The sequence below is a fragment of the Pogoniulus pusillus genome, chromosome 22, assembly GCF_015220805.1.
Source record: "Pogoniulus pusillus isolate bPogPus1 chromosome 22, bPogPus1.pri, whole genome shotgun sequence".
NCBI lineage: Eukaryota > Metazoa > Chordata > Aves > Piciformes > Lybiidae > Pogoniulus > Pogoniulus pusillus.
Window position 1 is genome coordinate 4,230,621 of NC_087285.1, and position 14,589 is coordinate 4,245,209.

General features: G+C 56.6%; 1 protein-coding gene across 6 annotated transcripts in view; it reads left to right on the plus strand.

The window, feature by feature from the left end:
* SEPTIN8 (septin 8) overlaps positions 1-14,589 on the plus strand; it is an 81,352-nt gene that overhangs the window by 45,338 nt on the left and 21,425 nt on the right. For all 6 annotated transcript variants that reach the window (XM_064161499.1, XM_064161500.1, XM_064161497.1 and 3 more), the window contains 5 exons: positions 5,593-5,754; positions 9,090-9,186; positions 9,478-9,646; positions 10,853-10,985; positions 12,042-12,232. In XM_064161499.1, the coding sequence (XP_064017569.1) occupies positions 5,593-5,754; positions 9,090-9,186; positions 9,478-9,646; positions 10,853-10,985; positions 12,042-12,232 (752 nt within the window). The remainder of the gene's footprint in view (positions 1-5,592; positions 5,755-9,089; positions 9,187-9,477; positions 9,647-10,852; positions 10,986-12,041; positions 12,233-14,589) is intronic.

Here is a 14,589-nt window from a genome sequence, read left to right on the forward strand (position 1 = left end):
GGTGTCAGTGCTGTGCCCCTTAAAGGTTGGTGAGTGACAGTGCTGTGCCCCTTAAGGCACAGCTTTCTTGTAGCCCCCTTCAAGTACTGGCAGGCTGCTCTAAGGTCTCCCTGGAGCCTTCACTTCTCCAGGCTGAGCAGCCTCACACTTTCAGCCTGTCCCCATAGGGCAGATTCTGCTGCCCTCTGCCCATCTTCATGGCCAGAGGTGTACCAGGGACAGTGTTTTGCTGCCCTCTGCCCATCTTCATGGCCAGAGGTGTACCAGGGGCAGTGCTCTGCTGCCCTCTGCTCATCTTTGTGGCCAGAGGTGTACCAGGGGCAGTGCTCTGCTGCCCTCTGCTCATCTTCATGGCCAGAGGTGTACCAGGGGCAGTACTCTGCTGCCCTCTGCTCATCTTCATGGCCAGAGGTGTACCAGGGGCAGTGCTCTGCTGCCCTCTGCTCATCCTCATGGCCAGAGGTGTACCAGGGGCAGTGCTCTGCTGCCCTCTGCTCATCTTTGTGGCCAGAGGTGTACCAGGGGCAGTGCTCTGCTGCCCTCTGCTCATCTTTGTGGCCAGAGGTGTACCAGGGGAAGTGCTCTGCTGCCCTCTGCTCATCTTCGTGGCCAGAGGTGTACCAGGGGCAGTGCTTTGCTGGCTCAGCCTCTGAAATTAGTTTACTGTGGGCTTTTGAGGGCACCTGGCTCAGTGGCACATTCTCTCTGGCACACCAGTGGCACAGCACCAGTTGCTGAGCAGGCTTTTCAGTCTGGGAGATGACTCCAAGTCTGCACCTTGCTTTCAGTGTAATATTTCCCAAATCCCTTCAGGGCAAAGCTGGTTTGTAAGGAGCTGTAAACTGAGACTTGTTTGGCTGAGCTCACGGGCAGCTGTTGTGCAGGGTGTTTGGTTGCAGCCAGAGAGCCAAGAGCATCTTCACAAGTGCTTCTAGGTAGGTCAGGTGGGGCTGGCTGGTAGGTGGGCAGCACCTGTCCATCTGCCAGGGCTTGGCTTCCCAACTGGGAAAAGGGGGAGATAGATAAATAAGAGCAACAAAACTGCTTCTGCATCTGTGCTCCCCAGTTGCTGAGGGACAGGGATCTGCTGGAGAGGGTCAAGGGGAGGGCTAGGAGGATGATGAGGGGACTGAAGCAGTGCCTGGTGAGGAGTGGCTGAGGGCCCTGGGGCTGCTTAGTCTGGAGAAGAGAAGACTAAGAGGGGATTTAATCAATGTCCATAACTCTCTGAGGGCTGGGGGTCAGGAGGGGGGGACAGGCTCTGCTCACTGCTCCCTGGGACAGGACAAGCAGCAATGGATGGAAGCTGCAGCACAGGAGGTTCCAGCTCAGCACAAGGGGGAACTTCTTGACTGGAAGGGTCCCAGAGCACTGGAACAGGCTGCCCAGAGAGGTTGTGGAGTCTTCTTCTCTGGAGCCTTTCCAAACCTGTCTGGATTTGTCCCTCTGTGATCTGTGTTAGATAGGATTGTCCTGCTCTGGCAGGGGGGTTGGACTGGATGATCCCTTTGGGTCCCTTCCAACCCCTGACATCCTGTGAGCTGTGATCTGTGTCAGATGGGCAGGTGATGTATCCATTTCACCTGCCCTGCTGTGCTGCCTTGGGCATCCCAGGGCTCCCTGGATGATTTCCAGCCAGTGGGTGCTGTTTATGAGCTGTGGTGTTGCTGATTGCTTGCCTGTCATCAGCTGCCACATCCTAGATGGGTCACTGGGATGCGTTGGGCTGGTTTCTGCCTCTGCTGCTTGCTTTCCGAGGTAGGATTTGTCTGTGGGCTTCACTGGGGCTTGCACCTGGGAGTGCTTTGGAGATGAGGACAAATCCAGCTGGGACAATGCCTGCAGCCTTATTGGCAAAATGAGCTCCTCCCAACGGCCTGATTTCAGCACCTCCTTGCTAAGTTTTGTTTTTGCAGACAAGAAATAACTCTGTGGTCAGGGTGGCTTGAGGAGGTGAATCTTCTGTCTGTGTTTGTGAGGTCATTGTCTGCAGCACAGACTTCCTCTGGCCACAGTTCCAGCTCTGGCAAAGACCTCCAGTCCAGGGACTGGCAGTCAGGGGGGCACTGCACTGCTGCCACACTCAGCAGAAGGCCACTCCAGCAGGTGACTCCTTTAGGTACAGAGTAGTGCCCTTCCTCCACGTGGCAGAAGACTGCTGCTCTGGGATTGTGTCTGCAGCCCCAAGGAAACATTTCTTGTGTCAGGGTGGAGAGAGAAACCTCACTTGGTTCTGATCTAGTCGAAGATGTCCCTGCTGACTGCAGGGGGCTTAGGCTAGATGACCTTTAAAGGCCCCTCCCAACCCAAACCATTCCTATCCTGGGGCTGCGTCCAGAGGAGTGTGGGCAGCAGGGCAAGAGAGGGGAGTCTGCCCCTTCACTCTGCTCTGCTGAGACCCCACCTCAAATACTGCATCCAGTTGTGGTGTCCCCAGCATAAGGAGGACACAGAACTGCTGGAGTGAGTCCAGAGGAGAGTCACAAAGATGATCCAAGGCTTGGAGCACCTCTGCTGTGAGGATAGGCTGAGGCAGTTTGGGGTTGTTCTGCCTGGAGAAGAGAAGGCTCCAGGGAGACCTCAGAGCTGCATTTCAGTGTGTGCAGGGGACCTCCAGGCAGGGACTGTTTGGAAGGGCCTGTGGGGATAGGCCAAGGGGCAGTGGTTTGGAAGTGGAGCAGGGGAGGTTTAGGTTGGACATCAGGAGGAAGCTCTGCACAAGGAGGGTGGTGAGACCCTGGAACAGGTTGCCCAGGGATGTGTTTGAGGCCCCCATGCCTGGAGACATTCAGAAGCAGCCCTGCTGTGGCCCTGGGCAGCCTGCTCTAGCTGGAGGTGTCCCTGCTGCTTGCAGGGGGCTGGACAGGATGCCCTTGGAGGCTCCCTTCCAGCTGAGTGCAGCCTGTGAGATGTCTGCTGCCTGGCACCCTGCACCTTTGCCAGGGGGTCCATGCCATCCCCCACGGGAGGCCTGAGCTCTGATCCCCACGGGCAGGCTCAGGGAGCCCTCGGGAAGGATCTGCAGCTGCTGTGAAGGTGTCTGAGGGGGAGGTCTCTGCTTAAGCAGAGGAAGGCTTCCCATCAGCTCACTGTAACATCTCCTGGTGCTCCTCTCCTCAAACAATTTGGCATCACAGGCAGAAGGGGGTAGGTGCCAGGTGGAGCTGTGACAGCTGATGTTGTCTGAAGGTGTGTAACAAAACGCTCAGGTGAGAGCAGAGGCTTTGATCTGCTCCTCAGGCATTTACCACCGGGTGCTCATCTTTGCTTTGTCTGCAAGCCTCGTAGCCAAATGAGTCCTGGGAAACTTTTCCCTCTAGTGTTCAGCTGGGCTGGTGCTGCAGCTTGCATGCAGAAGCTTGGTGGCTTTATGGGATGTAAAGCAGCCACTGGGGTAGGAGCCAGAGTCTTGTATGAGGTTCAACAAGGCCAAGTTTCGGATGCTGCACTTAGGTCACACCAACCCCATGGAAGCTGCAGCCTTAGGGCACAATGGCCTGGCAGAAAAGGACCTGGGGGCTGACAAACAGCTGAACATGAGCTCAGCTGGCCAAGAGGCCATCAGCATCCTGGCTTGGATCAGCGAGAGTGGGGCCAGCAGCACTGCAACAGGGATTGTCTCCCTGTACTGGGCACTGGTGAGGCCACACCTTGAATACTGAGACCAGTTTTGGGCCCTTCACTCCAAGAAGGACATGGAGGTGTTGAAGTGAGTCCTGAGAAGGTGAATGAGGCTGGTGAAGGGTGGAGGGCAGGTCTGGTGAGGAGCAGCTGAGGGAACTGGGGGTGTTAAGATGGGAGAAGAAGGAGCTGAGGGGAGAGCTTTTCATGGAAGCATAGAATGGTTTGGGTTGGAAGGGACCTCAAGGATCATCCAGTCCCAACCCCCTGCCATAGGCAGGGACACCTCCCACTAGAGCAGGTGGCTCAAAGCCTCATCCAACCTGGCCTTGAACACCTCCAGGGAGGTTGTGGAGCACAGAATCACCCAACGTGATCAAAGATCACGTTGGGTGATTCTGTGCTCCACAACCTCCCTGGGCAACCTGTGCCAGGGTCTCAGCACCCTCACTGCAAAGAACTTCTTCCTAACATCCAGTTTGAGTCTCCCCTCATAGAATAGAGCCACAGAATGGATTTGGCTCTCTGCAACTCCCTGAAAGGAAGCTGCAGTGAGGTGGGGGTTGGCCTCTGACCCAGGGAATAAGCGATAGGGTGAGAAGAAATGGCCTGAAATTGTGCCATGGCTTAGGTTGGAGATGAGGAACAATTTCTTTGGTGCAAGAGTGGGCAGGGATTGGCACAGGCTGCCCAGGAGGTGTTGAGGAAAGGTGCAGCCATAGGGCTTGGGGACACGGTTTAGTGGGGCTTGGGGACACGGTTTAGTGGGGCTTGGGGACATGGTTTAGTGGGGCTTGGGGACATGGCTAAGTGGTGCTTGGGGACATGGTTTAGTGGGGCTTGGGGACATGGCTAAGTGGTGCTTGGGGACATGGTTTAGTGGGGCTTGGGGACATGGTTTAGTAGGGCTTGGGGACGTGGTTTAGTGGGGCTTGGGGACATGGCTAAGTGGTGCTTGGGGACATGGTTTAGTGGGGCTTGGGGACATGGCTAAGTGGTGCTTGGGGACATGGCTAAGTGGTGCTTGGGGACATGGTTTAGTGGTGCTTGGGGACATGGTTTAGTGGGGCTTGGGGACATGGTTTAGTAGGGCTTGGGGACGTGGTTTAGTGGGGCTTGGGGACATGGTTTAGTGGGGCTTGGGGACACGGCTAAGTGGTGCTTGGGGACACAGCTTAGTGGTGCTTGGGGACATGTCTCAGTGGGGCTTGGGGACACGGCTTAGTGGTGCTTGGGGACATGTCTCAGTGGGGCTTGGGGACACAGCTTAGTGGGGCTTGGGGACACGGCTTAGTGGTGCTTGGGGACACGTCTCAGTGGGGCTTGGGGACATGGCTAAGTGGTGCTTGGGGACATGGTTTAGTGGGGCTTGGGGACATGGTTTAGTAGGGCTTGGGGACGTGGTTTAGTGGTGCTTGGGGACACGTTTTAGTGGCCCTTGGGGACCTGGCTTAGTGATGCTTGGGGACACGGCTTAGTGGTGCTTGGGGACATGGTTTAGTGGTGCTTGGGGACATGGTTTAGTAGGGCTTGGGGACACGGTTTAGTGGTGCTTGGGGACACGGCTAGTGGGGCTTGGGGACACGGTTTAGTGGGGCTTGGGGACATGGCTAGTGGGGCTTGGGGACATGGCTAAGTGGGGCTTGGGGATGTGGCTCAGTGGTGCTTGGGGACACGGTTTAGTGGCCCTTGGGGACCTGGCTTAGTGGTGCTTAGGGACACGGCTTAGTGGGGCTTGGGGACGTGGCTAAGTGGTGCTTGGGGACATGGTTTAGTGGCCCTTGGGGACACGTTTTAGTGGCCATGGTGGTGGGTGTTAGGCTGGTGGCTGGAGTCCACGACCTCAGAGGTCCCTCCCAACCCCAACACCTGTGTGGTTCTGTGACCCAAACCGCCCCAGGAGCCGCAGCCCAGCCCGGCCGCTCCCTCAGCTGCCGCTCACCTGCCGCTTCTCCCTTCCCTCTGCTGCAGGTGAACATCATCCCCATCATTGCCAAAGCAGACACCATCTCCAAGAGCGAGCTGCACAAGTTCAAGATCAAGATCATGAGCGAGCTGGTCAGCAATGGTGTGCAGATCTATCAGTTCCCCACCGACGACGAGGCAGTGGCTGAGATCAACTCGGTGATGAACGTGAGTGAGGGGCAGATCAAGTTGGCAGCCCAACAACACGCTCCGAGGGCCGAGGCTTTGTCCAGACACTCAACCCATTTGAAAGCTGAGCTGTGGATCAGGCAGTCCCCCGAGGCTGGGGCATTCAGAACTCACTGCAGAGTGGCTGTTATTTAATCTGTGAGCTCGCTGGAGGAGCTCCAGCTCGGCTCTGAAGTCTGTTTTAGGGAGTGTTGGAAAAGCTTTCTCCAGAATCCATCCTGTCTGCTTTTTTTAGGTGACTTCATTTGAGGAGGGAGAAGCTTGGCAGCAAAACGTGCAGTTAAGGTTCACATTAATCTCCTGACTCCTGGAGGCAGAGCAGAGAAAACTCAGTTTACAGTGGAGAAGGAAAAATCCTTAAACTCCAACTCTTAAACACCAACCCTGGATGTGCTTAAAAGCCCTTTGGATGTGGTGCTTTAAAGCTGTTTGGATGTGGTGCTTAGGGATCTGGTTTGAGGTGTATCTTGCAGGGTAAGGTTAGAGGTTAGACTTGGTGATCCTGAGGGGCTTTGCCAACCTGCATCTTTCTCTGACTCTGTGATTTTTGTCTTCTTTTGGAGTTTAGAGACCAAGCTCAGACCTGGCAGATGAGTGTGCAAAACGCTCTTGAGGTGTCCTGCCTCCCACATCAGAGTGTGGCTACTGCAGGAGCATGGAATGCCAGGTTGGAAGGGACCTCAGGGATCATCTGGTCCAACCTAGCAGCAGCTGCAGTGTGTCCTTGTTCATTTGGTAAACAAAAAGTAGCTTTTGCATCACAGTGAACATTTTCATAGAATCAGGCAGGGTTGGAAGGGACCACAAGGAGCAGCCAGTGCCAACCCCCCTGCCATGCCCAGGGACACCCTACCCTAGAGCAGGCTGCACACAGCCTCAGCCAGCCTGGCCTCAAACACCCCCAGCCATGGGGCCTCAACCCCCTCCCTGGGCAACCCATTCCAGCCTCTCACCACTCTCCTGCTCAACAACTTCCTCCTCATGTCCAGCCTCACTCTCCTCACCTCCAGCTTTGCTCCATTCCCTCCGGTCCTGGCACTCCTTGAGAGCCTCAAAAGTCCCTCCCCAGCTTTTTTGTAGCCCCCTTCAGATCCTGAAAGGCAGAGCTGTTTCTGATTGACTGCTTTGCCTTTCTTTCACACCCTTCTCTTTCTCTTTGCTTTTTCAATCTCAGTAGCAAATTGATTTCTGGGTCACTAAGATACTTTTTTTATCCCATTAAAATAGTTCTTTTTTTTTTGGGGGTGGATGCACTCCTGATAAAGCTGTATGCACTGGGGAGGGAAAAAAAGGAGTCTTGTTTGCTTGGATTTGCTTCCCAGCCTCTCCAGTGAAAATACTTTTGGCCTCTCTTCCAGCAGTTCCACCCTTCTGAATCCATTTCTTCTTACCTGGGAAGGATTGTTTAGTCTGCAGATAAAGGAGGCTGAGTGGAGACCTTCTCAGTCTCTACAGCTCCCTGAAAGGAGGTTGAAGCCAGGTGGGGTTGGTCTCTTCTGCCAAGGAGAGGAAGGGGCCTCGAGTTGCAGTAGGGGAGATTTAGATTGAGTATTAGAAGAAACTTTTTCACTGAAAGGATTCTCAAGCCCTGGAGCAGGCTGCCCAGGGAGGTGTTTGAATCCCCATCCCTGCAAGTGTTTAGAGGCTGCAGAGATGCAGTGCTGAGGGACAGGATTCACAGACTGCAGTGGGTTGGAAGGGAGCCTCAAAGTGCATCCTGTCCACCCCCCTGCAAGCAGCAGGAATGCCTCCAGCTAGAGCAGGCTGCCCAGAGCCACCTAAAGTCTGAGCTTAAATGTCTGTAGGGACAGATCTTAAATGTCTACAGGGACAGATCTTAAATGTCTACAGGGCCTCAACCACATCCCTGGGCAACCTGTCCCGGTGTCTCACCACCCTCCTTGTGCAGAGCTTCCTCCTAATGTCCAGCCTAAATCTCCCCTGCTCCACTTTCAAACCACTGCTCCTCATCCTGTCACTCCTTAAACAGTCCTTCCTGTAGGTCCCACTGCAGACACTGAAACGTAGCTTTAAGGTCTCCCTGAAGCTTTCCCTTCTCCAGGCTGAACAATCCCAATCCTTTCAGCCTGTCAGAGTGTTCAGCCCCAGACTTGGTTGAGTCAGGGAATGGTTGGACTTAATGATCTTAAAAAGTCGTTTCCAACCAAAACAATTCTGTGACTGAATGACTTTTGTCCACCTCATCCTGCTGAAGCAGCTGCTCCACAGCTCCTTTCTGCAGTGCTGAGGACACTGCCCTGGCTCCTGGCTGCTTGGCAGCCTTGGAGAGCGCTGAGCACAAGTTGTATCCTGCACATGTCCCTGCCAGTGCCCACACACACACTGCTTTGCCAAGGCCTGGTTGCTGATGGCTTCCTGCCTTCTGCAAGGCAGGGAGTGCCTGCTCCTGGCATGTGGGGAGGCTGCAAAGAGCAACCTGACAAATGGGTACAGGGACAGCAGTGATGATCCCCATGTGCCTTTAATATTTGCCCATCGAGTGCAGCCCAGCCAGCTCTGCTGCTCAGCTGCCCTCTTCTGAGGTCCCTGGGGGTAGGAAGAGACTGCTCTGAGTGTTGGAGAGTGATGGCTGCAGAGGAAGGACTTTGGGCAGTAGGCTGAGGGAGATCTAACAGGCAGGCTGATCTCTGAGGGGTCAGCCCATGCTGGATATGAGCCAGCATCTGCCCAGGTGGCCAAGAAGGCCACCAGCACCCTGGCTTTGATCAGCAGTAGTGTGGCCACCAGGAGCAGTGCCTGTACTGGGCTGTTGAGCCCACACCTTGAGTACTGCCTTCACTTGTGGACCTCTCACTCTAAGAAGGACACTGAGGTGTTGAAATGAGTCCAGGCAAGGGCAATGAAGCTGCTTAGGTGCCTGGAGAACAGGGCTGGTGAGGAGCAGCTGAGACACCTGGAGAAGAGGAGGCTGAGGGGAGGACCTCATTGCTCTCTACAGCTGCCTGAAAGGAGGCTGGAGTGAGCTGGGGGTTGGGCTCTGCTCCCAAGGAATGAGGGAGAGGATGAGATGAAACAGCCCCAAGTTGCACCAGGCATGGTTTAGGTTGGACATGAGGAACAATTTCTTCCCCCCCAAGGGTTGCCAAGCCCTGGCACAGGCTGCCCAGGGCAGTGGTGGAGTCCCCATCCCTGGAGGGTCTCAAAGCCACCAAGATATGATGCTGAGAGATGTGGCTCAGTGCTGACCTGGCAGTGCTGGGTTAATGGTTGGACTGGATGATCTGAAAGGTCTCTTCCAGCCCAACCCTTCGCTGAATGCCTGCCCTGAGTCCCTGGCCTGGGCTGTGTTTCAGGCTCATCTGCCCTTCGCCGTGGTCGGCAGCACAGAGGAGGTGAAGGTTGGCAACAAGCTGGTGAGAGCTCGGCAGTACCCCTGGGGAGTGGTGCAAGGTAAGGGGCTGGCTAAGGGCCCCCGTGGCAGATCTCCCTCGTGCCCCTGCACCCACTGGCACCCCCTCAGCTCTGCCCTGTGGGCACTGCTGTGGAAAGCTCCTGTGCAGCCCTCGGTGGCTCAGCCACTCTTGTCCTGCCAGCTCCCACTGCCACGGCGGAGCAGCGCTCAGCAGGAATCCCTGCGTGCCCTGGGTGGCACAGCTGGCCCACGGGAGGAGAGCCTACAGGTGTGTGCCTCCTCCCCCAGCACACCTGCGGGGCCCTGACCTCTGCCTTTGCCTCCCTCAGTGGAGAACGAGAGTCACTGCGACTTCGTGAAGCTGCGGGAGATGCTGATCCGGGTCAACATGGAGGACCTGCGGGAGCAGACCCACACCCGCCACTACGAGCTCTACCGGCGCTGCAAGCTGGAGGAGATGGGCTTCAAGGACACCGACCCGGACAGCCAGCCCTTCAGGTGGGCAGCCCTCGGGGGCAGCCTTGGGAGGAGCAGCTGCCCCGGGCAGCCCTTGATGAAAGCAGCCCTTGAGAGGTGCAGCAGCCCCGGGCAGCCCTTGAGAGGAGCAGCCCTTGAGAGGTGCAGCAGCCTCGGGCAGCCCTTGGGAGGAGCAGCAGCCCCAGGCAGCCTTTGATGAGAGCAGCCCTTGGGAGGAGCAGCAGCCCCAGGCAGCCCTTCAGGGGAGCAGCCCTTGAGAGGAGCAGCAGCCCCAGGCAGCCCTCAGGGGAGCAGCCTTGGGAGGAGCAGCAGCCCTGGGCAGCCCTCGGGGGCAGCCTTGGGAGGAGCAGCAGCCCTGGGCAGCCCTCGGGGGCAGCCTTGGGAGGAGCAGCAGCCCCGGGCAGCCCTTGATGGGAGCAGCCCTTGAGAGGTGCAGCAGCCCCGGGCAGCCCTTGAGAGGAGCAGCCCTTGAGAGGTGCAGCAGCCTCGGGCAGCCCTTGGGAGGAGCAGCCCTTGAGGGGTGCAGCAGCCCCGGGCAGCCCTTGATAGGAGCAGCCCTTGAGAGGTGCAGCAGCCCCAGGCAGCCCTTGGGAGGAGCAGCCCTTGAGGGGTGCAGCAGCCCCGGGCAGCCCTTGAGAGGAGCAGCAGCCCCAGGCAGCCCTTCAGGGGAGCAGCCTTGGGAGGAGCAGCAGCCCCGGGCAGTCCTCAGGGGAGCAGCCTTGAGAGGAGCAGCAGCCCCGGGCAGCCCTTGATGGGAGCAGCCCTTGAGAGGTGCAGCAGCCCCAGGCAGCCCTTCAGGGCAGCAGCCTTGAGAGGTGCATCTGCCCCGGGCAGCCCTTCAGGGGAGCAGCTCCATGCCAGTGCCTGCTCCCAGCAGCCCTTTTGTAACCATGCTCCAAAAAATAACTCAGGCTTTTACTTGTGTCCACTCTGCTGAGCTGAGGTGGACATTTGCAGGTGACTTGCCTCCCCCCTTTGCCTTCCCCCCTTTGCCTTCCCCCCTTTGCCTTCCCCCCTTTGCCTTCCCCCCTTTGCCTTCCCCCCTTTGCCTTCCCCCCTTTGCCTTCCCCCCTTTGCCTTCCCCCCTTTGCCTTCCCCCCTCTGCCTTCCCCCCTTTGCCTTCCCCCCTCTGCCTCTCCCCTGCCACCCCTCACACAGTTCCACGTTTCCCCATCCCTAACTCCCTGCTCTCCAAACCCTCTGGATTTGGTTTGCTTCCTTCTCCAGCCTCCAAGAAACATACGAGACCAAAAGGAAAGAGTTCTTGGGTGAGCTCCAGAAGAAGGAGGAAGAGATGAGGCAAATGTTTGTTAACAAAGTCAAGGAGACAGAAGCAGAACTGAAAGAGAAAGAGAGAGAGGTGAGTGTGCCAGCTCCTCTGGGAGCAGCCCAAAATGCAGCCAGTATAAGATCTGGGCCTGGGCAGCCTGTGCTTGCTAGAGGGCATCTGCAGGTCTTGGGCAGACCTCAGCAGCCAAAGCACCAACACCCCCCCCTTCATCCAGTCAGAGAAGGGGACACAGGGAAAGGCTTTCAGAAGAGCATCCCTGTTTTGGAGGCCTCAGAAACAGAGTCCTGTGCTGTGAGTAGGAGTCTTGGCTGCTGCTTGGTGAGTGAAGGGTGATGAGGGATGTTTTGGTGAGCACCCATGTCAGGTAGATTTCACCCAAGGGGGCTCTGCAGGCAGCAGGAGGGCTCCTGGAGGGAGGCTGTAGCCAGGTGGGGTTGGGCTCTTCTGCCAGGCAAGCAGCAACAGAACAAGGGGACGCAGCCTCAAGCTGTGCCAGGGCAGGTCTAGGCTGGCTGTTAGGTGGAAGTTGTTGTCAGAGAGAGTGATTGGCATTGGAATGGGCTGCCCAGGGAGGTGGTGGAGTGGCTGTGCCTGGAGGTGTTGAAGCCAAGCCTGGCTGGGGCACTTACTGCCATGGTCTGGTTGGTTGGGCAGGGCTGGGTGCTAGGTTGGGCTGGGTGAGCTTGGAGGTCTCTACCAACCTGGTTGATTCTATGATTCCCTGCTGCAGGGGGCATTTGGGCTGGAGTTGCCAAGGTCAGGTGTGGAGCTATGGACAGCTGCTGTGACTGGGCTGGGGGGAAGCAATGGCCACCTTCCAAACCCCTGAGGGACAGAGGAGCCCTGTGGCAGGGCTGCAGGCTGAGCTGGGGCTTCTGCAGTCCCTCAGAGCTCAGGCTCTCTCCTGGTTTGATGTGCAGTGCCAGGCAGAGCTGCAGTCGTTGTCTCCAGTGGCTTTGGTGAAGAGGCTGTGCTTGCCCAGAGGTCACCCTGCTGAGGTGCAGGGATGCTGCCTGCCCGCGGCCAGCTCTTGGCTGTCTGTGAGGTGGTGGAGCATGGTGCAGGAGGTGTGAGTGTGGTGGAGCACTGCTGGATGTGATGCTCAGAGGGTTTATCTCCCCCCAGCTGCATGAGAAATTTGAGCACTTGAAAAGGATACACCAGGAGGAGAAGAGGAAGGTGGAGGAGAAGAGGAGGGAGCTGGAGGAAGAGATGAATGCCTTCAACAGGCGGAAAGTCGCGGTGGAGACCTTGCAGTCCCAATCCCTGCAGGCTACCTCACAGCAGCCACTCAAGAAGGACAAAGACAAGAGAAGGTAAGTGGCTGAACTGGAGTCTGTCCTCCCCTGCTGCTGGGGAGCTGAGTGTCTGCTCAGGTGCTTCAGTGTTTGGTCCCTGCTGGGGCAGCACATGGAAAAGGGGATTTTGGACTCCTAATTCCTACCCTTCTGACTCTGCCTCATGTGGAGGAGAAACAGGGTCCTGCCATGCCCTGGCACTGCCCTTGGGGCTGCAGATGGGGAAGGTTGACAATTTAGGGCCATTGCCTAAAGGCTGAGAGTCGTGTGGGTTTGTCCTTAGCTCTGGGACAGCAAGCCCAAGGGATCCTGCAAGGAAGGGGACTAGAAATAAGCTGCATCTTCTCCCTGGCACAGAGGAGTGGGGACACTCTTAACACAGTTGTAATGTCCTACAGAGGAGGGCTCCCCCCACAGGACCCTCACTAATCCCTGCTTTAGGGACCCTCTTTGGAGAGTGTGGTGGTTGATTTTTAGAGGCAGAGCTGGAAAGAAGGAAGGAAGCAGCAGCTTAGAGTGGAGGTGCAGTGGAAATTCCTTGTGAAACAGGGCTCTGAGGCAGCTGTGCTTACCAGAAAGCTCTGTCCTCTAAGGACATCATCCTTACCTGAGCTTGCTGGGAGTGAAGTGACACTGCTGAAGCCAGCAAGAGTGGCAGGCACATAAATAATGTTCCTTCAGCTGCCTGGTTGTGAAATGGTGGAGCAGGAATGGGGCAAAGAGGCTTCAGGAGAAAAGGTTCTCCAAGGGCCACTGCCTAGGGAGCAGAAGCAGCAGCAGCATCATGCAAGCTGCTCATGCTGCTGTGGCAGTGTTTGGTGTTCCTGCCCTTTGCATGAAGGAGCTGAAGAGCCTGAACTGCATTCTACCAGCTCTAGAAGGGGCTGGTGGCAATGATTTCAGAGCCTTTCAGTGCTGGAAAGCAACAAGAGACATCCAGAAGAGCAAGGCTTTGAGTTCTGCGTTTGCTCTTGATGACTTCACGTTACTGATTGGGTTTCCAGTGCCTGGAGAGGCCTGCAGGAAAGCTGGGAAGGGACTTTTGACAAGGACTAGGAGTGACAGGATGAGAGGCAATGACTTTGAGCTGGAAGAGAGGAGATTGAGCCTGGAGATGAGGAAGAAATCCTTTCCAGGGAGGTTGTGGCTGCTCCCTCCCTGCAGGTGTTTGGAGCCAGGTTGGATGAGGCCTTGAGCAACCTGTGTTGGTGGGAGGTGTCCCTGCCTATAGCAGGGGGTAGAAACTGGATGACCTTTAAGGTCCCTTCCAACCCAAGCCACTCAATGAAGCTATGAACCTGGTGCTGTGTTGGCACTCTGGGGTGAGCTGCAGCTCTTGAAGCTTCCTTCCCCTCCCTGCCCTGCCTAAGGCATTTGTTTCTGCCTGCAGAAGGGAACTGTGAGCATCAGCTCAGCTGTTTCCCTGCAGTGTCAATGTCTTGGTGTTAAAACCAGAGCAGTTTCTTCTGCAGACCTCTCAGCATGCTCTGGGCATGTCCCACCTCACACTCTGTGTCCAAAATGATTTCTACACTGTTCTGCTGAGAACCTCTCAGCAGGTTTGATCCCTGCTGAGATACCCAAGGGGCTCTGTGAGGAGCCAAGACTGAGAGCCCTGGGACTGTTGAGCTGCAGAAGAGCAGCCCCAGAGGGGAGCTGAGCAATGCTCAGCAAGAGATAAAGTGGGGGGGGGCAAGAGGCTGGGGCCAGACTCTTGTCAGTAGATCCCAGAAACAGCAGAAGGGGCAGTGGGCACAAACTGGCACCCAGGAAGTTCCATCTGAACAGGAGGAGAAACTTGTTTGGTGTGAGGGTGCTGGAGGCCTGGAGCAGACTGCCCAGAGAGGTTATGGACTCTCCTGTGGAGAGCTTCCAAACCCCACCTGGCGACTGTGATCCTGGGCAAGCTGCTGTGGGTGCCCTGCTCTAGCAGTTGGGGTTGGAACTGGCTGATGTGCAGAGCTCCCTTCCAACTCCCCCAGACTGGGATTCTGTGAACCAGAGCAAAAGAGGAGGGAACTGAGAGCTGGGAGCTGGTGGCAGGCAGGCAGCATCCTCCTCTGGGACTGGCAACAAAGCTTCCCCTGGCAGAACTCATGGTCCAGGCTGTGCTGGGCTATGCCCAGTGAGGAGCTGGTGCTGTGCAGAGCCAGCTGTGAGCCTGGACATCATTGCCAGGAGAGCCCAACAGCTGCCCTGGGAAGGGAGGTGGGGCTGGGGGCACATCCTGAGCTCAGCAGCGAGCTGTTGGCACCTTGTAGGCACTGGGAATACATCCCCAGTCCAGGAGGAGGTGGATTGCTTTCCATTGTCAGCAGAACCTTGCTGGCCCTTTCCTCATCTCCTGTTTCAACTCAGTGTTTTCAGCAGCTGTA